Source organism: Poecilia latipinna, unplaced genomic scaffold, assembly GCF_001443285.1.
Source record: "Poecilia latipinna isolate Pla-1442-1.1 unplaced genomic scaffold, P_latipinna-1.0 Scaffold668, whole genome shotgun sequence".
NCBI classification, from domain to species: Eukaryota; Metazoa; Chordata; class Actinopteri; order Cyprinodontiformes; family Poeciliidae; genus Poecilia; species Poecilia latipinna.
Window position 1 is genome coordinate 1 of NW_015113284.1, and position 21848 is coordinate 21848.

Below are 21848 nucleotides of genomic sequence, written 5' to 3' on the forward strand. Positions count from 1 at the left end.
TTTGGAAATGTAAAGATGCTAAGGTGCAGGCTCCCAGTTGCAACTTTTTCTTTTTTTTGAAAATTTAATTTTTAATGGACCTGACCCAGAATGTTGTCATCACCATCTGACAAAAATATATTATTTTTTAATGACCCTATTAGTGATATTTTTACTCAGTTTTAAAGACAAATGCTTCTCAAGAAACAAAATATTTAAAACAAAAAAACAACATAAAGTCTATCTGATGGATTTGACAAAATGCCAAATTACCTCAATTTATGACGTTATTCTGAAGGAGGCCATATTGTAGCTCATCGGGTCCATGAAATCTTTACAACATATGGCCAAATCAGAATAGAAATGCACTCCGAATGGTTGACTTTCCATAAAAAAAAAAAGAAAAATCAGTGCCTGATGATGCTTTGGCAGCATTTCATGTATTACAAGCCCTAATCAGGGGAGCCTGTAAGTGTTATGTGTGTGGTGATTATGTATTATAGTTTTCCCAACACTTCAACTGTCAGATTTCTGGGTTTCAGCCAATAGCTCAAACATAAAACACATCTATTAATTTCCAAGCATTTATTGTAAAAGACAAAAACAATACAGGATTTGATGAGACGATAGAGGAACATTCTTTACTTTCTTCTTATTTATCTTTCTCTTTCTGCTCCTTCTCCTTTTTGTCCTTTTCGGCTTTGGCCTCTTCTGCCTCGTGCTTTTTGATGAGTACCTCCACTTCCTTCTGTTTCAGCACCTTGATTCTTGTTTTGCCATCTTCTCGCGTCAGGGTGGCGATCTCAACTGCAAGAGTCGGGGCGACAAGGAGCTGAGTCACAGTGTTCACAGGACATCATTTCGGTTTTCCATTCATGAATTCCACAGTTTATCGGATTTTATTCTAATTGTAAATAAATCTGTTAAGTTACTTTCTCTGACTCTCACCTTTCTCTGCTGAGAGCTTGCTGACGTCCATTGTTTTGTTGAGGACTTTGACAGCCAAAGCCAGGGCAGAGGACAGAGTCATCTCTCCTTCTTTGTAGTCCTGCTTCAGCATAGAAACAGCAGCCTGAAACCAAGATAAACACAATTAAATAGCGTCCAAGGGAAAAATAATCAGATGTAAGGATTTGAAGTTGCATTTTTTTTAGGGGTGCAAATCAATCAAGTTTATTTGTGTAGCCCATTTTTAGCAATAAGGCAGTTCAAAGTGCTTCACATCATAAAAACACAAAAATACAAAGTCACAAAAACACCACATGGACAATAATTCAGAGAGCCAGCAAATATTTTGGATGAGTGCCACCATCAAAATCATCAATACACATCAAATAGCTTGGACAATGTCCCATTTATTGACTTAATATAGGTTAAATAGATTAGAATTAAACCAGACTTTGATTTGCTTAAACTTTTTTGCAGCAGTTTCGCCGGCATCCAGCAGATGGCACCAACTTAAGCGTAATCAGTTGATACAGAATTAAAGACGCTGGAAAACTGAAACAGTCCAAATGGATTCTGCTGTGGGAAGGAAAACGCACTTTATGTGGTTCTGTCTTATAAATATATACACTTGATGAGCTCCTTAAGTTTCAACAGAGCTTATTCAGGTGCAGCATGACAGAGCAGCATCAGCATATTCTAAAACATTTAGCCATTTATGTTATGAAAAGATGTCGGCCCTCTTGATTAAAGAAAATAGAAAATGGCTCATTATCAATTTATAGTTAATTGATAAAAATCAAAGTAAGATTAACTCATTAATCGATTATTTGCATCCCTAGCTGAAACCTTCACTTTATAACGGAAATCTGCAGGAATTTAATTAACAATTAAAATACAGTTTGTATCTAGTGCACTAACACTGATGGTTATAACTGAGGTTGTTCTGCCTCTCATTGACGTTCAGCAGAAATTTCAGACTTACAGTAGTCTAGTCACAATAAATTTTACTGGATGATAAATTGTCCTAGAAGTTATTGCGATAAATAGTAACATTGTGTAACTGTAGTGGAAAAATAATGCAAGTATGCCCTCTCAAAGATAAATAAGCTTTAAATTCTAATGAAGATTTAACACTGAAACTGGAAGAAATTTTAAATATCTAAAATAAATAAACAAAACAACAGATAAAAGGAATTATGAAGTCTCTGAAAACAAAATTGTTCATAAAAAAAAGGGGGTTAGTTGAGACCAATGAACCAGAACGAAGACTTTTCTCATCCAGTTTTTGGAAGAAAGAAAAAAGGAAAAAAAAATAAAAATCAATAAACCATGCAAGTGGAAATTATTGAGCTTGTTTAAATTTATCATGGGATTAACTGATTTATTGTGACAGGCTTAACTTACAGCACTGTTGTTGCCGATACAGGTCGCCTTCCAGCCTCCGTAGTTACCGCTGGGGTCGCTCTGGTATAACTGGAAGCCGTAGTGTTTGTCCCAGCCCATGTACAGCAAAGAGACGCCAAACGGTCTCTTACCTGTCGAGACACCAAGCGCCGGTGATCCAGTAGTTCACTAAAGTCAACTTTACACTGGGTCAGATCCACATCTCCTTCAGTAGCCTGAACATCTCACCTCCAAACTGTGTGTAGGCTTGCTTTATGTCACACAGAGCTGTGACCAGCTGTTCGCAAGGAATCGGCTCCTGGTACTGCAATAAATATCTGGAGAGAATTCAAACCGGTTAGGTAAGGTTAAGAAGCAGCTTGTTCAGTATTCAGCTTTTTGAATTTTTCATGGTCGATGCTGACCTCTGTGCAATAAGTCGCAGCTCATTTGTGAGTACGTTAGCATCTGATGTGATCCCAGCAACACTGCAAGCCATATCCCTGAAAGAATAAACACATAATTAGCTTTCCTCCAACAAAACCCATTAGCAATTTTTTTGTTTTGTTTTTTGTTTTTGTAAGAATGGGAGTCAATGTGTTTTTCTTACTCGTTGAGCTTGTAGATCTTCTCGGAGAAGAAAACCTCATCAAGCAGTTTGTGAATGTTGCGTCTCTCAGCTGCTAACAGCACTCCGTCATTTGCGAGAATCCCGAGGCACGTTCCGGCGTGGCCGATTGCTTCCATGGCGTACTCCACCTGGTATAGACGCCCTGCAAATTATAGGGTAAATTACATTATAATACTGAGATATAACAGAGTTACTAGGACATTTAGCTAACAATAAGGAGTGGATTGATCAGTAGATCAATCAATGGGTAGGAGATTGGGGTTGTCAATTTTTCCCTGATTGGTGATCGATGGATCAAATACTACAAAACTCATCAACCAACACAATAATTATAAATCTATTCTTAACCCTTTACAAAAAAGGAACACAACTTGCCTTCAGGTGAAAAGATGGTTGTCCGGGAGTCATATCTGCGTGACTAAACCACAACCAGCATTAATTAAATAAGTAAAGGCTCATTAGATATGCTTTACATACACATGACATTTTGAATGTAAAAAGCAACGTAGCTACAAACCATTTTCCCTGGTCACTGGAAATATCCTGGAAAAAAAAATACAGGACAGAGAACAGGACAGTTTTTAAGCAGCAGAGATCATGGACAAACAATGATGGCGAACGCTAAATCATCCCTCAACATTAATCTAATATTGCAGATATTGCGCATGTAGGAAATAAAAACACGTGATATTTTAATTTTTTTTAAACAAAAACGTGCACTTGTGACTCTTGAGTACGCTAATTACGCTTAAAACTAAACCGTCTTATAACATCCACTGACAGCTAGCGAGTAGCTAACGAGTGCAACAGAATGAATCTGCATTATCGCAGCATGCTAATGTGTTAGCCAGCTAACTGGCTGCTTTAAATGTGTAAAAGTCTACAGTATAAACGTCATTTGCAGAAAAAACAATGCTGGCGGTTGTCAAAATTAACGTATTGAGACACAAAGCCAGGCACCGACTTATTATTACCTTTAGAGAAATCCTCTAAGTTGGCGTACTTTTGCTTAGGCTTGGAGATCCAACACTTTCAGTTTGCTGTTTCCTCCTTCTGACACCGGCGTTCTGCGGTAGGGATGTCTTGGCTCAGCAGCGCCACCTGTCAACAGGAGGACCGATCAATCTAGAGTGATGAAGAGCTCTAACGGCTACAATGTCCACTCAAAAACAACAACAAATAAATAGTTAAATAAATAAATCACTGAACTTTTCAGCGTTATGATGGCGTTATATCAAATTGTAATCATTAAACTTCAACACTTTTTTTTATAAACACCTACCAAAGTTCATGACTTTCTGGGGAAAAGGAGGAAAATCTTTTATTTACATTTCCCCCCCACTCATTATATATTTTTCTCAGAACTGTTTTGCTCACGCGGATACAAGCGGCGGAAATGGGTTTCCTCCATAATGTGTCTGGGCTCTCCCTTATAGGTCGGTCATCCGGGATTATTTTTTGTAAAAATCGACAAAATAATTACTAACGAAAGTTAACTTAATCTGACGCTTCAAGTTCCAAAAGTGGTAAAAAAAAATATTTTACAAAAACCTCCCGTCGTCATTTGCTCAAAACAAAACCTCCATCAATTACCCGGTGTGTTCTTAATTACTCAAATAAATGGGAGGGTCTAACAGTTACCAACGTAATCTAAACAATTCCAAATATATAAATTAATTACAGATTTGCAGGGATGTTCTCACAATCTGCTAAAATAAAAACGAATAAAACCAGAAAATCCTGGGAGTTTGTCTTTGAATGTAGATATTCGACATGAAGATTATTTTAAAATGACAGAAAAAGAGACGATATTAAACATCGGGGACAATGTTATCCCCAATGTTATCTCCAGTTTTTAAAGTTGTCCAGGAAGACTGGGTCTCCCTTCTTAGGCTGCTGCCCCCGCGAACCGGATAAGCGGAAAAAAGACGGATGGAGGGATGTTTTGCTCACCAAAGGGCTAAATTATGTATTGTTTCCCAACATGACTTATCAGAGTCAGTGAATTAGCGAATGTTTCTTGTAATATCACATCTGGTGTTGTTGCTTCTAATTTCGGAGACAAAGGCTGACCTGGTTGGGTAAAGCACTATATTGCCACCTAGTGGACGTATTGCAGGACAACACGAGCGAATCCAGTTGAAGGACTCGGGTCATGTTGAGCTCATTATTCCTTAAGTGTAGGACGTCTACAAAAACCCTTTAAACCACAACGAAATACACGTTACAGCTTATTATAAAAGCAATGTTACATAAACAGTCTGCTGAAATTTTTAGACTTTTGTTGAATCACAAGAGAATTTACGATAAAATATCTACTACACAAATATTCAGTTCAGTGTTCCCAGCATGGGTTCAGAATTTGGCTAAGTTGCCATGTTCTTTTATAGTCTACTGTGTTTTTATTAGTGAATAAGATTTCGTCACAGATAATACAAGAATGAAAAATGTAGTCTAATCTCAATCTGCCAGAAGTATTTATCATTTTGGCCATAACTGGACATGAACAAGGTCATGTTTTTTGCTATAGGTTGAATAATCAAACATTTTTGTAAAGAAATGCCTAATACCGCCTGTTATTTACTTTTCAAGACTTTAAGGCCACACAAAAAGAAAGTCTCAAGGATATTTAAAGGGGTGCTGGGCTGTATTATCTATTTTCCAGGTGCATAGTGCAATTTTACAGCACATTCAAGCAACTATATTACCTTCAGTTGTTACAAAAATGCTGTATATATTTTTATATAAGTAATTTGACTTCAGTGTCTCTTTAAGAAGCTCCTACCCTCTCTGGCATCATGGCGACGCTCCTCTATTATGCTGTTTGCAACCATTCTTAGGAGTGTTGGACTAAGAAGTAGTTTGTATAATGAGCTAAGCAAATGTGCAGTTCCACGAGGTGGTTACTAATTGCTGCAGCCGCTAGTCTGGAGGAGTCGAGAGGGGAGGGCTCCGAGAGGAGTGGGGGTAGCTGTGTGGGACTGAAGCTTGATTTGGAGACTGCAGCTTTAAGGCATCCCTGAATGGTTGCCACGGGAGATTCAAAGATTCCTCAAACATGCAAGAAAGAATCAAAGCAACACTCCAAGTATGTTCTTGATGTCAGAATAACATAATAATAACATGATATGAAGCTTAAAAAAAATTAAATGTACATTAAATCCTTTAAATATAAGGCGTAGATAGTTTTAAACAGCTTTATTATAGCTCATTCACATTTGTAGAAATGATCGATCAAATCAACACGAACATCAGTTTATACAATCTGTGGAGCGCAATTTGAACTGCTCTGGCTGTTAATTAAAACCGAATGGTGCAACAGCAACAACAACCACACAGTGCAAGTCGTAAATGTCCTCATTTGTTGGCAGTCAGGTGAGCCAGATGTTTTCCTGCTCTCTCCTCTACTGTGGGTTTTGTCCGTAGGGGGGTCCGGGTGGGAGGTAAGGGCTTAGAGTCCGGGGCCTCCAGCAAATATGAGCTCCAGGGCAGCCTGGATATCGCCATCTGTGGCCTGCAGCGCCCTCAGCATCAGCTCCTCGTCCTGGATCCCCATGTCCCTGAGCTGCTGCAGCTGGGACTGCCAACGGCCCTGGCAAAGCAAGAGAAAAACAGAAAAAAAAAACGTGTTCAGAAAGAATAACCTTTTATCCAAACGCCACCTGGTTAACATTTTGTTTCTCATTATCCCCTAGAAGAAATGAGCGCACTGTGGGTTAGCTCACCTGTAGAGCAGACATGTTGGTGGCCTGCAGAGCTTGCTGCAGAGCCTGGCTGAAGAGATCATTACTGACTGGTGTGCCAGCTGGCATCGGGGCAGAGCCACTGGAGGGGTCCATCTTAATCAAAGAAAAAGATAGAACAGAGTCGCAACGCTGCCAGGTTTTTGCAGGAACGAGTATTCTCCTCTTGATGAATAGGAGGCAGTAAATCCGGGTCGGTTTTCACCGTCTAACCTGACTCGATGTTGTCGGGGTAACGGCGCTGCTGTCTGGCGTGCTGGCTAGGGCCAGAGCCGTTGCGAGCTCGCTCTGCGTTATCGGCCGAGGCCCCGTCGCTCCGCTGTGGCCCAGTGAGACGGGCCGCATTCCTGGCGGGAGCCCGGCTCGGCTGGAGGGGCCTGCCGGACTCCCCTGTTGACACACACTCGAATAATCAGCCCACATCCGTATCCATTGCAATATGGGAGTGTTGGAATGGAGTGAATTGTCTTTGTATGAGGTGTGAGAAAAGACTTACCGAGTGGAATTCCTCCTCATCATCTGACATGCCTTCAAACATGAAGCCGCCTGCCAGAAAAGAGATCCGACTCATTTTTCGGGAATGAAACGATTTTTCGGATTATTCGTGACGAGTCGATTACTGGACTAATTTAGCAGGGTATCTGTGGGTTTTCAGAGTCCAATTTAAGACCTTTTTGATGCCACCTTGAATGAGATTTAAGACTTAAAAAACTGTAAACATAAAGGATCCTGATGGATTATAACCAAGCATAACAAAAACTGGGAAATTTCTGGTGTTCAGCTAACTGACAGTATATTTGTACTCATCCATAATAACTAGCAGGATATGTTGGCATATAGTTGAAGGTACCTTCAACCACCTCGAGTGACACAATGTAATACTTTTGCTAGACAGAAAAGTCCCATGAGAAAAACAAACTACATATACAAAATTAAATTGTCCTGCCGTGATAAAAATTTAAGACCCCTGATTAATGTATTTAATATCAACTTAGATTTTGAGACATTTCAAGGACTATAAGGACTATATAAGACACATCAATTTAAGACGTTTTAAGGATTTGCGGACACCCTGTTTAGTAATCGATTAATCATTAACTGGAGAATACAGACTCAAATACACGTCAGAAGTATTTTTTAACTGCAGATGCATCCTTTGATAAAAAATGATTAAGTATTTACTTAATCATGCTGCGTTATTGGATTTTGGGCAATAAAATGTTTTATTTTCCAAATTAAAAAATGGATTGATTGTTTTTACAGACTGGCGACCTGTCCAGGGTGTACCCCGCCTCTCGCCCGGAACGTTAGCTGGAGATAGGCACCAGCACCCCTCCCGACCCCACTGAGGGACAAGGGTGTTCAGAAAATGGATGGATGGATGGATTGATTGTTTTTGTGTACTTGAATCTTTCAATGTACTTTTAATATTATATAAAGATGACTAAAGTGGTTAAATGAAAAACCAGCAGAACGCACCAGTTTTAAAATCCAAATAATCGATTAGTCGTCAGACTAACTGGTTACTAAAATAATCGTTAGCTGCAGCCTTGCTAATTCTAGACTATTTCAACATACACGACAATTGTTAGCTTTCAGTGAAAACATTACTGCATTCACACATATCAATCTCATGGCTCACCTGGCATGTCACTGTAAGAACTGGCAGAAACATTTCGGGAGGAGCCGGCACTGGACTGGGCCGGCATACTGCCAGCAACTGAATGTAGGACCAGGATGATGGCGTTGACCAGGGCCGGATGTGAACTGATTAGACTGCAGCAGAAATAGCACTGTAAGTGTCATATTATTTGTCACATGACACCTGGAAAAAAAAAAAAATTAAAAATTAAAAAAAGCTAAGAGTCATACTCACATGTCCAGCATGTTGGGGTCCGTGAACTGCACAAAGAGATCTTTGTCTTGAAGCACTCCTGAATGTTTAAAGCGAACATGTTACAAGTTGCGATAAGATGCAGAGCTATAAGTGTCTTGTGGAGTTCTGCTGGGTCTTACCTAGAGCAACCGGGTCTGACCTGAGCCCGGGAGTGGCTATGATGATCTGATCCAGAGACTCTTTGTTTGTCAGCATTTTGTAAACCTCAAAGCAGAAGAAAAAAAACAAAACAGACATCAATATCAGCTAATATTCAACATTTAATATAAGGATGTTTTGTGATAGATTATCAAAAAGGATGGGAGTTTTTGCCCATTCTTCTTCACCAAATAGCTTTAATTTTTATTTAGATCAAATTATGAACAAATAAGTCGCTTAATTAAAGGGTACTGGAGTAAATGGCGCTGAATGCAAAGTTAAGCCACAATTGCTTTTTGTTTTGTTTGTGGAATATTTAAAAATATATATAGCATTGTATTTATGTTTTTCTTTCATTTTGCAATTATGCACTTCTTTATATTATCCATTACATGAAACCTCAGTAGAAAAACCAAAATGAAATATCGGGACAAAATACAGCAGAAGGAGTATTTGTGAAAATCTACTCACTGAGTCTCTATAGGCAGAGTTGAGTGAATGAAGAGCAGCGTGAAACACTCTAAACTCTCTGGCTGCTGTTGCTCTGTTAACAGGCTCTGTAGAAAAGATCACACACACATTCACAATCAGATCTTCTGTGTAATTTACAATAGAGATTAGGCACTGTTCATTATCGAAGCGACATCCACGGACCTGGATTCCCCTCTGGCTCCGGCCAGGTCTTTTTGAGAATGTGTAAGGTGGAACCTGGCTGAACTCCACAGGCGTCCAGTGTAAGATCATCCTTCAGTTTCCTCCCGCAATGAACCAGCTCTGGACAGATGGGACACTTTAGGTGTAATTTAAACATGTGATAGTGTTGTAAACCATACAGGTCAGTGAAGCCCAGAAAACGAAGATATTCACAGTTTATTTATTCATACTACTGACAGACCTATTAGCTCAGGATCTGGGACCGAGTCTGGAAGCTGGGCTGCTACGAGCTGCTTTAACGTGGCCACTCTGTATCCTCCTGGTGGGACATCCCCGGGCATCATCTCCGGGAAGTGGAAGGTGGATTTGGGCTGATCCACCAGCTTTAACGACAGGTGCCAATCTGAAGAGGTCATCTTTTTGACGTGCACAGCTGTAACCCAAAATACAACCACAACTCAGATTAGCAGAAGCTCTGAAGACACGGCAGATAATCTTAAATTTAATCATTCAGGTTGCTCTGAATGGCGATCAGAGCAAAGCAAAACGTTGCCATTTCGCATTGCTTTTGACTAAATTGTTCACTTATAAATGAAAATTTGTGCTAGCAAAACAGCTGAACCACTGTTAGCAGATGCTTAGGCGCTACATAAAGAAACGATTTTTAAAAGTACAAATGAAGGTTTCGTAAGGTATTGATTTTTTTGTTTGTTTTTTGGGGGGCTTTTTTGTTTATAACAGATAAACACAAGTCATGCACAGCGGCTTTTAAATCTACATCTGCGAGCTACAGTGAAACAAATGCACACTCACCCGTTTTATTGTTTACAGACACTGACTTCCGTGTTTCTGCCACGTGACCTATGCTACGTTCACTTCGGCCACGTGAATAAAGGAAATTCTACTTACGTCGTTGTAAACGCAAAAATCTATCTATCTATCTATCTAGATTTAAATGATTCTTTTTACGTGGCGTTATGAATCTATTTTTGTTCATTTTGTTTGTATTATTTGAACGTGCTCAGTTCAGTAGCACCAATTTACAACAAATCCCGTTTCAAAGTACTTTAAAAGAACAAGTACTGCTTTATCTTCAGCCATAATTGCATTATGTTAACTGTATCAAAATTTTATTATTTAAAATTGTATTATTTAAAATTTTATTATTTAAGTATAATACAATTACAAAAGAATATTGCAAAGATTATTTCAGATGATAACTAAAAAAACACAGACAAGGATATTTAACTAAGTGGGTCCTATGTTTATGATTCAGTAATAAAGTAATATTTTTATTATATCTGAGCCGGTATTGTTATAATCAATGGGAGATATTTAAACGCATGCGATGGGCCAATGGTTACATAAGGACATAAACGTGCATTTAATAATTTCAAATTAATAATTCATTACGCTTTACTGTACTTGAGAGAAACATTGCCATTTCAATAAAACTGGAACACATATACATTTATTTTTTTAAAAGAAAGTTTACAAATGTTGCTGCAATCCTGGTTTGAGATAGCTTATTAGTGAATTTATCAGGGAAGGTTGTTATGATGATTTTGCATGGCTTTATCCATCTGTAATTGTTGTTAATTTTAATGAATGTTCACATGTCTTGTTTCTTTAGACCTATCGCCTTCCAGGCTGTGTTCACTAAACGGTTAAAGAGTTAAGGGGGTCGGTACAGCGGAGCCTCCGCATGACATCACCGCTGGACAAAGCAGCAAGGAGTGGTTTCTTCCAAGAGAAGCCCCCAAATCAATGAAACAACACAACAGGGAAAAAATCCCTGTAATTTTATCTGCCGTCTAAATCAAAGTGCGTGGGCTGCGTTTCTAGCGGTGCTTTGTTGTGAGAGGAATGAACTGCTCTGGAAAATAACATCGTTTGGACAGAGGAGAGAGCCACCTCCGCTGGACGGTCGGTGAGTTTTAACTTTCGTCTTTCTAAAACACTAAGCATGAAATGTGTGTGAGCTAAAAAAAAACAACAACAAACTAACAGGGAGCTTATCCCCTGTTTGCTTAAGAAACATCATGAATAACCGTAAACTTTGGTTATTTTGGAAGTAAACGCAGCACCAGATGTGGAGCAAATGGAACCGTGAAAACTTGAAGAAAGACAGAGCCTCTCATAACCACCCCAGGAGCTCTATTCACAGGCTCCAAAGCCAGGCTTAGTCCGGGGTTTTCACTTCAAAGACGTTCAAAGCACAGGATACAGTTTAAAAAGAGCTAATAAGCTAACGTTAAATAAAACGGACTGCGCCCCCGTTCGGCAAAAACTACCCCCTACACGTATCAACAAAAAGGTTGTTTAAGGCAACAACAAAGGAGATTTTCTTAAAAAGCAAGACACAGCGAACTCAAAAAGAAAATTGTTTATTCAGGAACAAGCAAACACATAAAGAAAGGGATACAAACGATAAGAAGAGCCATAAAACCCAGAGGATAAATGAAAAGATAAGGAAGATGCTGAGCAAAACCATTGATGAACTGGAGCAATAGTAGTTACTATATCCTCGTCTCTTCAGGCTGAATCCCATTTTTCTTTACCCTTTAACCCACTTATACGACTAGCATTCTCTTCTCTACCAGTTCCTTAATTACCCATTTAATTCAAGCAGTGATTAGAACATTCCAGTGGTTAGAACATTGTTGAGACACTCTCTCAACAAGTTTTTTCACTTATTACTAATACACATAACAGAAAAACATGTGACTTAATTTCCCCCCCATGTGCTGTGTAAGCAATTATCAGTCTTGCAACACCAAATGTTTACATGCTTATGAAGGACGAACAAAAATGTGTTGTGAGTATTTACACAGGTCTGTCTACCAGACTGTTTTCTTAATGGAACTATTATAACAAATGTTGATTTTTATTTTTATGTTGTACATTAACAAATCATATACTGTGTCTTTATGTGTATAGATGGATACACTTAAAGTAGTTGGTAAAAGTCAGGAACTTTCATGCTGCCCTCATTTTAAAACAGAGCACTAATTAGTAAGGGTGCACCGATTGTAGTTTTCTGGTCGATCTTTAAAGTCCTGACCTGCCAATTCTGATGTTGATTTTTATTTGTACTGAAGTGTTGCTAAACTTAGCAACAAAGTCACCAGGTTGACAACATTGAGGTGACTATTGTTAAACACACATGCAGTTGTGACCTGGTGGGCGGTTCTGTCATTGGGAAAGATGTACCGACTGGCCGATTTATTGGTGAACTCCTGCTAATTAGTTGCTGCCTGTCTCTGCCAGGTCTCTTTTGGGAAATATGTTTTTTTAATCTTAATGGAATATACCAAAAAATAAGTCAAATAAAAAGAAAGCATTCATGTGATCAGTAACACCTGCTTATGATATGATTTCTTTGGTTAATAATTGGCACACTGTTAAAATTGAACCCATTTTTTAAATAGTTATTTGAGAGTTTATTTTCAATATTTGCTGTGATTCTTTGTAAATTAGGAAGTAAGGCTCTTGGGTACAGTATAACACCACCTTATCCAAAACCTACACACACACAACATGCACTTGTGTATAAATATTGATCCAAACCAGTGGTTCTCATACTTTTCATAACCTCGCTAATTACTAAATTATTCTGTTACCTGCAGTCAAGAGAATACTCAATAACTTTGATCTCAAAATTCAATATGGCTGCCAAGTGTTTAAAACGTTGGGAAAAGAGTGATAACAAGCATTTATTTGAACTTCTGGCAGTTTGTACCACAGGGACTCTTTCACACAAATAAATAGAAACAACCTGTGTTTAATTAGTCTGGTCATTGTGTTAGGCATCGGCAAATCTTTGTGATTGTTGGCAACTAGGACATGGTTAAAATATATTTGGTGCTGTTGCCATTTATACTGACACTTATTACTGCTTCTGATCATCTCTTCTTAACATATTCTCCACTGTACTTTATTTGTGTGTGAAGTAAAGATCACTGGGCTTCGATTATTTACCTATTTTCTGTTTCATGGCTTATAATATTGAAATTAAATATTTGATTCCAAAACATACACTAAAAGTCACCAGTGGAAAGTGTACCACTGTGTGAGAACCATGTATCTGAACCATTCCTATAGCTTTACGTTTAGGTTCATTGTATCAGGTCTTTTTCCCTTTACTACCCTTGTCCATTATCCAACCTACTTTGACCACTTTCGCTGAAGAAAAACTGCCCAAAAATGTAATATTTTTCATGTTTACCAAGACGTTAACTTTCCCCTTCCTTTACATTTTCTTTGTGGCTCGTGACTTCTCCTGTCCCTCTATCAATGGCTTGTTGATTGCATAGCTGATATTTCCCACCTGAGCAGTGGATCTGAGCAACTCCTCCAGAGCTTTCAAAGCCGTCTTGTCTAATTCTCATTCTCTTCAGCCTGGCAGTTTAATTAGACGATACCCTGCTTTATGAAATGTCAAAGTTTGGGTTGCTGTTTTATAAGCCTTCCCTGCTTTGGTTATTGTTAGTTTTTCATTCTTGAACCATCCCTGAAGCTTTTAAGCACCAGCTCTTCACTATTTCTGTGATTTCTGAAGGCAGTTCACCTGACTAAATGTCATTTAGGGGTACGACATTAGAAGAGGGTCAGTACATGAATAATGTTTTACTAGTTGCACCAATTGCAGTTTTCTGTCCTCTTGCCAATCACCAATCTTTAAGATACCTGATCTGCTGATTCCAGATTTGATCAATTCCAATGTTTTTGTTTAAAAAGTTGCTAAATTGGCTAATTTTCATTAATGTGGGAAGGAAGATAAGATCGGGGGATAAGATTCTCACATGTAAGTATTGTAAAATTAAGGAAATCGGTTTATTGATAGCGATTTATCGATTTTCACCGTTATTACCTACTTTGTTTTGCTCTATTACATAGAGAAGAAGATTTTACCTCTAACTTGACAAATGGTTCACATTTTTAATGATATGTATGTATGATTACTTCTTAAGGCAAAATAGTATATTTATGCACACACATGCAGAAACATATGAAAAATAATACCTTTTACAGAGCGAAACCAACAAAACACAAGAAAGGCCTCAGTCCATGTACTCTTAAAATCTCTGCAGCAGTGGCTCTCAAACTAGATTTGGGGGAAAACAGACAGTTTAAAAATTACAACGTTTCAGTCTGTGATCAACCAGTTAGCTCTGTGATACTATCCATTTGTTGCTAAATATAAACTTCCAACCTTTGTGTAGCTTTATTTAAAGTTTTCTTTGTTACGCAACTCTTCCTATTAAATACTCCTTTCAAATTTATGGAGCTCTTCCTTTCATTTTGATGGCCTAATGTATAATTTGAAAAAGTAATATACCAAATGACCTGAGTCATCCTGAGGGCTCGTTAAATTTTGGTACCAGTTTAAAGTGCTCGTTTTGCGGGTTAGAAGTGTCCGTGTCTTCACAGGATCAATAGTTTCGAACGGTTTAAGGAGCTTGGCTGTGAACCAACTCATATGCCACTGTCCTGAACGCTAGCCATATTCATTATGTTTGTATTGGAAAACAAACAAACAAAAAAAAAAACAAAGGAGTGGACTAAAGAGAAACATAGATACCAAACTGTTGGAAGAAACCTAGCCTTCAGTGAAATTTCCCTAAAGCCTACCGGGGTGCTGCGGCATTACTTTAAATCTTAATGATCTGTGCAAACTCCCCAAAAAAGCGCTTATCTTTTTTTGACCTCCATATAAAGTTTAATAGTCCTTTACATTGTGACAAAATGAAATACATGGATGATTATGACTCATGCGCTGACAGCCATTCTCCGAAAGGAAGCCACACGTTCAGGATGTCACACAGTCTTTCAGCGACTTCTTTCCTCTCAGACGTAATGGGCTTTAAATGGCACCATTATAAGCTAATGCCGGTAACATCCCTGCAAGCTGGTCATGGTTTTGACACATCGGCGTACAGCAGCGATAGCGACTATTTTCCCTGATCCTAAATACCGACCTGATTTTCTTTGAGTTTTTTTCACTTGTGTGAGTTGATTCAGCTTGTTTTAATCGCTTCCTCTGAGGTGAGTGGTGAAATGAAAGGGAGGATAGAGGACGCACGCTGGCAAGGTGGCGGCAAAGTGCTTGACTCATTTGGTGAAAACCCCTTTGTTGGCTTCCTGCTGTCTGGCCAGCCTGAGTCAGACTCTGTGGTCCGTGCTGCCGGCAGATTTCTGCTTCAGGATAGTTGTGGTATGCATCTGCTCTTTTCTGTCATTGACTGTTTATTCCCTCTTCTGAATCTCAGCTCAATAAACCTTTTCCTGCCCTCTCTCTGTGGTGGAGTTTTTTTTTTTTATAATCTTACAAATATTTCTACTTGTCCTTCTGTCTGGACCTTTGTTGAACAAACGGCAAGCAAAGCTGTGATGGAAACTGAATGCCGAGCCTCAATTTCAGCCCACATCCTTTCTGCTGAAGCTATAAAAGGAGGCGCATGGAAAATCCTTTGGGTGAACCATGGGGTGGAGCTACACAGCTGAAATGATTCATAACACCAAGTCATAACAGCTGATAAGCGGAATATCCACCAGGCAGCTCGTTGGGCACCATCCCAAGCAGACAGTGGTTAGAGCAGCTGTTGGGTGGCTCTCGTCTCATAAGAAACAAGCCTCTGACATTTCATTTCTTTATGTAAAAAGAAATTAAAGAAATGTATTTGTGCTAATGCTGCAAGTTTTTTTTGGTGCTAAAAATATGTTGCTTTTTATTTTTTCTCTTTCGAGAGATGCCTGTATTTTTGATATTTAATTTTGTCTGGCCTTGATATTACTATATATATATATATATTTTTTTTTTTGTCTCGATCAGAGTTTCTTTTCTGTTTAGTTATTTGTTGTGGTATGATTATACAACAAATAACTAACAAACAGCAGGTAGGTGTATAAGTTTTAAACTTTGGGGCTCAAATATGTACATACACACGCACACTAATATTTGGTTCATGAAACCATAGCTGGAAAACCGATGCTTTTTGCTCCCACTAACAATGTCCTCGTGTGATTCTGCCTAAATATTTCATTTGATTTCTTTCCTGACACTCACTCAGCTTTCAGGTGAAATCCAAAAACTTTTAATAAAGTTAGGGTTTAGAAGTTTAATGTTAGCTCGTTTTATCTATTTCTAAACTTTCTTCAGTGATATTTTGTGAGCTCTTCTCTGCTGGCACACTCTGTTCTGTCCAAGTTAAAACCTCTTGGAGATAAAGTCAAACAATTTGTATTTAGTCTTTTTTTACTAGGCTATCCTACGGCTGTCCAAGGTGTTCCACTCTCTTTTAGTTTGTAGTAAATTGGCCTACATCTTATTCAATAAGTTTTACTTTTTTCAAAGAAAGTAAACCATATCCTGTTCTTATAGCTGAGAATAGACATTTCCTTCCCCTCCTTTCTAAATTGAGCCTAAAATAAAAAAACAGACAAGACTGCCCTTATTTTAATAAGGCAAACATGCAAAACGCTTTTGAAGTTTCGGCTCTACAATAATTTCCACATCCCCTCTAGAGAAAGCTTTAATTTAATTAACACTTGTACCCCAAATTCATGTTTTTAAAATTTGTTGAAGTTGTGCTCTTTATAATCACACTTCAATGAAAAAAGCCTTTAAAATCCATCATGTTAAAATCAATCTTGCATGCATGCCAAGGATGAGGGTTTTTATGTTCTTTCTATTTTTACAAAAGATATTAAAAAAAATTTCTATGGTAATTGTAACATGTTGGCATTTAGATAAGAAATGTTATTCCTGACCTATTGTCAAAAGGAAGATGAGGGAGATCAGGTTGCTATGGGCTTCCTGAACACCTCAGCACAGTCACAGGATGCTCTCCTCCATGCCATGCCACATTGAATTTGTAATTCCTGCAAGTCATGCAGGAATTATTTGGCTCAACCAAATACTAAGTACATAAAGATGAAAATACTTTTCAGGAGCCTAAAATGTCCTTTTTATTGATGTTGGGGAAGATTCTAATTTTCTGAGACACTGATTTTTGGGTTTTCATTATCTGAGAGCCATAATCATAAAAATTACAAGAAATAAAGGCTACGAATATTTCACTCCATGCATAATGGAGCTATGTAATTTATGAGGTTTAATATCTGAAAGGAGTGGCAGAAAAAAATTGGAGTTTTTCACAATTTCCCCATTTTATTTTAGATGAACCTGTACATCTAAGAAGGTTCAACTGAGATATCCCAAGTGTTTTTGGTCTCTCTTTGTTAAATGATGACTTCTTATCTCAGGGAGAAGAAAAAAATCACAGTGACGATTTTCTCTTAGTAATTTATAGACAAACAGTGACCTCCACCAGTGTAGCAGAGATGGATATAACATAAATATTGAATACATTTGAGGGTAGAGAAGAGGGAAGATAGCCTTTTCTGTCTCTGTTTCCTCCTAAAGTAGTGTTTTTTTTTTTTACTTGTAAAGCAGAGAGTATGACTTGGCTGTTTCCACTCAACTTTGGAAGTCCCCATTTGTCATTACAGCTTTTTTTTTTCTACTGAAAGAAAAAGGAAAAGAAAGCCTAAAGGAAGCCAGAGAAAAACAAGCTGAGGTAGTCACCTTCAGAGGAAACTTCAGATTTTTTTCTTCAGAAAAACAATTTCAGTCTTCAAAGATGTTCATACTGGGTGGTACAGCATCATAGGCTTGTCAAAATTCTTTCCACATCCCCCATGGACTAACGATGCATTACATTTTTTGTATGACAAAATCTTAGTGTTTTGGGGGCGAAATAAACAGAAATTAATTTTAGGCTTCAAAAGTCGGTGTAGTCTATGTTTCACTATTATGTTTGTGTTGCGTAATTCTGAGGTGACCCATTTTTGTGTATCTATAAGTGGAGAGTAAGGTTTCTTAAATCTGAATTTCAGCTTTAAATACTTAATGTTCAGTTTTGAGCAGTCTAAGCATTTTAGGCTTTTAACTTATATAATTAATTACAGGTCAGACTCTGTGAAACAGTGAAATAGCCCCTTAGTTCAGCACCAATGGGAAGTTAGCCGATAGCTTTAGCTTTGTTAGCGGCTAATGGTAATCATGTTCTGACAGTGCTTGCTTGTCTTTTAGAAGGTGCCTAATATGCTACCAGACAAATAATTTCAAAGCAGTACAGAGACTTCTTCATGTAACCAAGTGTTTCAGCAAGATAGGGGAAACAATGCAGGAATGACTTCCCTTTATCCTTCAAAATAAAAGTCAAACATATTTACATATCAACATTAAAGCTCTCCCTTTCCATTAAGGGCTTGCAGTCATAGCTCATAGTACCTAAAGATGTTTCTTTGCAAAATCTTGCCCTGGATCACACTCTGCACCATATTCCAGGTTATTTCTTACCATATTGCCATGTTACTGTATTGTCCTAATTATTTAAACGTTTCTCATATTGAATCTCAGTTTTTTTTCCCCTCTGCAGTGCTGTGTCTGAAGACGTGGACCCGCTGTTTGAATCCATCCTGAAGCATCATGCTAGCCCTCCTGCTGCTCGCAATGCTGGCCGTCCACGCAGTGGGTGGGTGTCTCCACTTCTCCTATCCTTTCATTACCATTGAGGGAATTACTACCGTCTGTCACCAAGCTGTAGGCTTGTAATTTTTTTTTCTCAACAAAGGCTTCATTAGGCCAAACAGCAGTTCAAATGAGGGCACTCCCCAGCATATCATGCCTGTAATATGGGAATCGTAAACCTCCCTGTTTAAACTCTGTCCGTCTAAACAGACAAGTCGACAGAGACTCTTTTTCTAGTCATACAGATGCTCTCGCTGCATAAGCAGTGGCCTAGTTTTCATGGGAAGCCATTTGAGTTTGGTTTTTACAGTGTTTTAAATCTTTGACATTGAGATGTTTTCTTTTTATGACTTTTTATGATTTCGTAAAGCAAAGACGCTTTGACCTTTTCCTTGAGGTGCAGTGGGGAGAGCTTGACGACCTCGATGAGAAATACTGGGAGTGCAGTTTTTCTGCTCCGACTAAGAAAGTGCAGTGAGGAAGTTATCTTCTCGTATTTCAAAATACAAAATAGTGGCATGGCTGAGACTTATGTTGCAACTGAGTATTCATTCCTCACGTACCCAAAGATTTTACTCCAGGAGAAGAGCTTGTGTTGTCATAAAAAACAAGAAACAAATGGCCTGGATTGGTTTGATAGCATTGCCTGACACGGTGAATAAAAAGAGACTGAGTATGTCATCATGGGGACAAAGAAGGCATATTTTTGTAACCGTAAAGTTTTTTCCCAGCTGGTCTGTGGCTGACACATCATCAGTCTTTGGCGAACATACAAAATCTACAAAGAAAGTTTTGTCTTCCAAATTCATGTCATTTTTTCCCCCTTTTTTTTCCTGGTGGAATTGGCACAAGCTCCTATTGGCCATCAGCTGCACATTTCAGTCCTGACTCAGTGGACCTAAGTGTCTTCAGTGGTTCATTAGGGACCTATTCTCTCCCAGCACAAATGGGCTTGCGGCCTGCTCATTACTTGCTGTCTGGCATTCAGTGCCTAACTCGTTCTCCACACTGGGGGGGAAGATGGGGAGGAGGTGTCGTGGACTGATGGAGCTCTTTAACTCACAGGTAATGGGCTATTGTAGCTCACACAATGATTCACTTTCTCTCTGCTAACTGGAGCACTAAGTGAATTAGTTGAAGTCAGGTTTGATACTATAGACTTCCCCTGTAACGGAGTACAATGAGACAAAAGGTACATGCAGTGTGAACGTTGTTTGGCTTATTAGAAGCTGAAACGATATCCCACCACACATTGTCTAATAATGCAGATGAATTCAGATCTTCATCTATTGGTTGTGGTATATAAAATAATATTACAATCACTGAAAGGGTGAATAAATGGTGGATAACACTGATTATCTCTACATTGTGTTTGTGGGTGGGGTGTATTAGGCATCTGGAGAACATTTTGTCGTCAAAGCTAATAGTTAAAAGCAAACAAAAGGATTTGAGACAGTTTGACAAAGGTAGAATTGTAATGGCTAGATGTCAAAACATCTACAAATCTGTAGCTTGTGAGGGGTGTCCTCTGTCTACAGTGGTACTATCTATCAAAAGGGATCTAAGAAAGGATCATTGGCAAACTGATTACAAGTTCATGAGTAGCCTCGGGTGATGTGCATAGGAAGAAACGCTTCTCCGGTGTGGTCAGATCTTAAGCAAATGAAGATCAAATTGCTTAAGATCTTGAGGTTGATTTTATGTGAAAATACATATTGCATTTTGTTGCGTGTGGGGCTATATAGCTGCAGACCTGTCAGGGACCCATGTCCACAACCCAAAGCACCAACAACTGGCACATGATCATCAGAACTAGACCAGTGTGTAAAGGCTTGACCTGGTCTGATAAATCACATTTCATTTAACATCACACAGTGTCCGGGTGAGTGTGGTAGACTAACCCTAACCCTAATCCTACCCTGATGAACACCAGGGTGAGCCATCACACCGTCACTGATGCAGTGATAGTGTGATGGTTTGAACAACGTTCTACTGCGAGTCTTTGAATCCTTCCATTCATGTGGATTTCAAATTAACATCCACTTATGATCTAGCAAAGTGACTTGACCCAGACCTTTATCCAATCAAGCATCTGTGTGCCGTGCTGGACAAGGAATTTTCATCCATTGAGGTCCCACCTTGCAACTTATAGGACTTAACGGCATCTGCTGCAAGTATCTTGGTGCTAGGCACCACAGCACACCTTCAGAGGTCTTGTGGAGTCCGTATGTAAACAGATAAGGTGTGTTTTGGCACCGAAAGAGAGTCTAAAAACAGTTAATGATTGGGTAGGTATTGAATTGCTATGTGAATGTGCATTTCTTTGGTTTTCTGTTTTCAGTCAAGCCCCACAGTCATTATCCAGAGGGATGACTAATAAAGGTCAAATTGATTACTTATTTTTTCCTTGCAAGTCAGAAAACTGTGTTCATATTTTTATGTGGGTGACCGTCTCTTGGTTATGGCAATCCCATCAAGGGATTAGCGGCTGTGACCTTCTCTGTATTCCACTGTCATCATAGCCCAATAACTTCAGCGCGTCCTCATATCACTACATACGATCTCACTTTGCGGGCTTTGCCAACAATTACATTGTAAGAACAATACTTGGGGGAGAAAAACACATAACATATGAGCAGGATGTCATACAGTTAGCCTCAGCCTTATCTGGCTTTAGAAATCAGCCCATTAAATATCCCTCAGCAAAACGCTGTCTGGTACTTACCTAGTACTGCACACAGGCATACCGGTTAGTTTTTGTTTAATCTAATGCCAAAAAACAAGGGCTCCTTCAGTGTTGCATTGACCTCTGACCCTTCTTAACTTTTAAACGCCTAAGAGTGTTTTCATCAAACATCTCCCTATTTGTTGTTCTGAGTGTCAGCAAAATGGACAAAATGTCATTGTGCTACAGTAACGAGTGAGCCACAACAGTTC

General features: G+C 38.7%; 3 protein-coding genes across 7 annotated transcripts in view; 1 reads left to right on the forward strand and 2 right to left on the reverse strand.

Annotated features, from left to right (window-relative positions):
- Positions 1–549: 549 nt before the first annotated feature.
- psma4 (proteasome 20S subunit alpha 4) lies at positions 550–9685 on the reverse strand. Of its 2 annotated transcripts, none has more exons than XM_015044317.1 (10): positions 9674–9685; positions 3916–4008; positions 3459–3484; positions 3317–3359; positions 2921–3083; positions 2736–2813; positions 2560–2648; positions 2332–2462; positions 928–1051; positions 550–786 (listed from the first exon to the last, which is right to left on the reverse strand). In XM_015044317.1, exons 3-10 carry the CDS (start codon positions 3459–3461, stop codon positions 632–634), a joined length of 786 nt encoding a protein of 261 aa, XP_014899803.1. In that variant the 5' UTR covers positions 3462–3484; positions 3916–4008; positions 9674–9685; the 3' UTR covers positions 550–631. The 2 variants fall into 2 exon arrangements, with proteins under 2 accessions (XP_014899803.1, XP_014899805.1); XM_015044319.1 differs by lacking the exon at positions 9674–9685 and adding an exon at positions 4096–4106.
- LOC106954641 (ubiquitin-like protein 7) lies at positions 6125–10249 on the reverse strand. Its single transcript, XM_015044316.1, has 11 exons — positions 10187–10249; positions 9615–9806; positions 9374–9493; positions 9191–9276; positions 8701–8785; positions 8561–8618; positions 8327–8460; positions 7181–7230; positions 6898–7074; positions 6667–6780; positions 6125–6533 (listed from the first exon to the last, which is right to left on the reverse strand). Exons 2-11 carry the CDS (start codon positions 9787–9789, stop codon positions 6393–6395), a joined length of 1140 nt encoding a protein of 379 aa, XP_014899802.1. The 5' UTR covers positions 9790–9806; positions 10187–10249; the 3' UTR covers positions 6125–6392.
- An 821-nt stretch (positions 10250–11070) lies between these two features.
- cd276 (CD276 molecule) overlaps positions 11071–21848 on the forward strand; it is an 85907-nt gene continuing 75129 nt past the window's right edge. Inside the window, exons 1-2 of one of the 4 annotated variants that reach the window (XM_015044323.1) lie at positions 11071–11299; positions 18820–18915. In XM_015044323.1, the coding sequence (XP_014899809.1) occupies positions 18870–18915 (46 nt within the window). In that variant the 5' untranslated portion in view covers positions 11071–11299; positions 18820–18869. Of the gene's footprint in view, positions 11304–18819; positions 18916–21848 lie in introns of all 4 variants that reach the window. The other 3 variants (XM_015044321.1, XM_015044320.1, XM_015044322.1) reach the window with 3 other exon arrangements.

What these genes read in the sequence shown, in the direction of transcription:
- psma4 (XM_015044317.1), bottom strand. An exon ending in CTGCGACTTATTGCACAGAG is followed by an intron (nt 2,649 to 2,735) that starts GTCAGCATCGAC and finishes AATTCTCTCCAG; the next exon opens with ATATTTATTGCAGTACCAGG. An exon ending in AGCCTACACACAGTTTGGAG is followed by an intron (nt 2,463 to 2,559) that starts GTGAGATGTTCA and finishes GTGTCTCGACAG; the next exon opens with GTAAGAGACCGTTTGGCGTC.
- LOC106954641 (XM_015044316.1), bottom strand. Translation starts at nt 9,789, where the DNA reads ATGACCTCTTCAGATTGGCACCTGTCGTTAAAGCTGGTGGATCAGCCC. An exon ending in TTCTTACAGTGACATGCCAG is followed by an intron (nt 7,231 to 8,326) that starts GTGAGCCATGAG and finishes CTTTTCTGGCAG; the next exon opens with GCGGCTTCATGTTTGAAGGC. An exon ending in CCAACATGTCTGCTCTACAG is followed by an intron (nt 6,534 to 6,666) that starts GTGAGCTAACCC and finishes TTGCTTTGCCAG; the next exon opens with GGCCGTTGGCAGTCCCAGCT.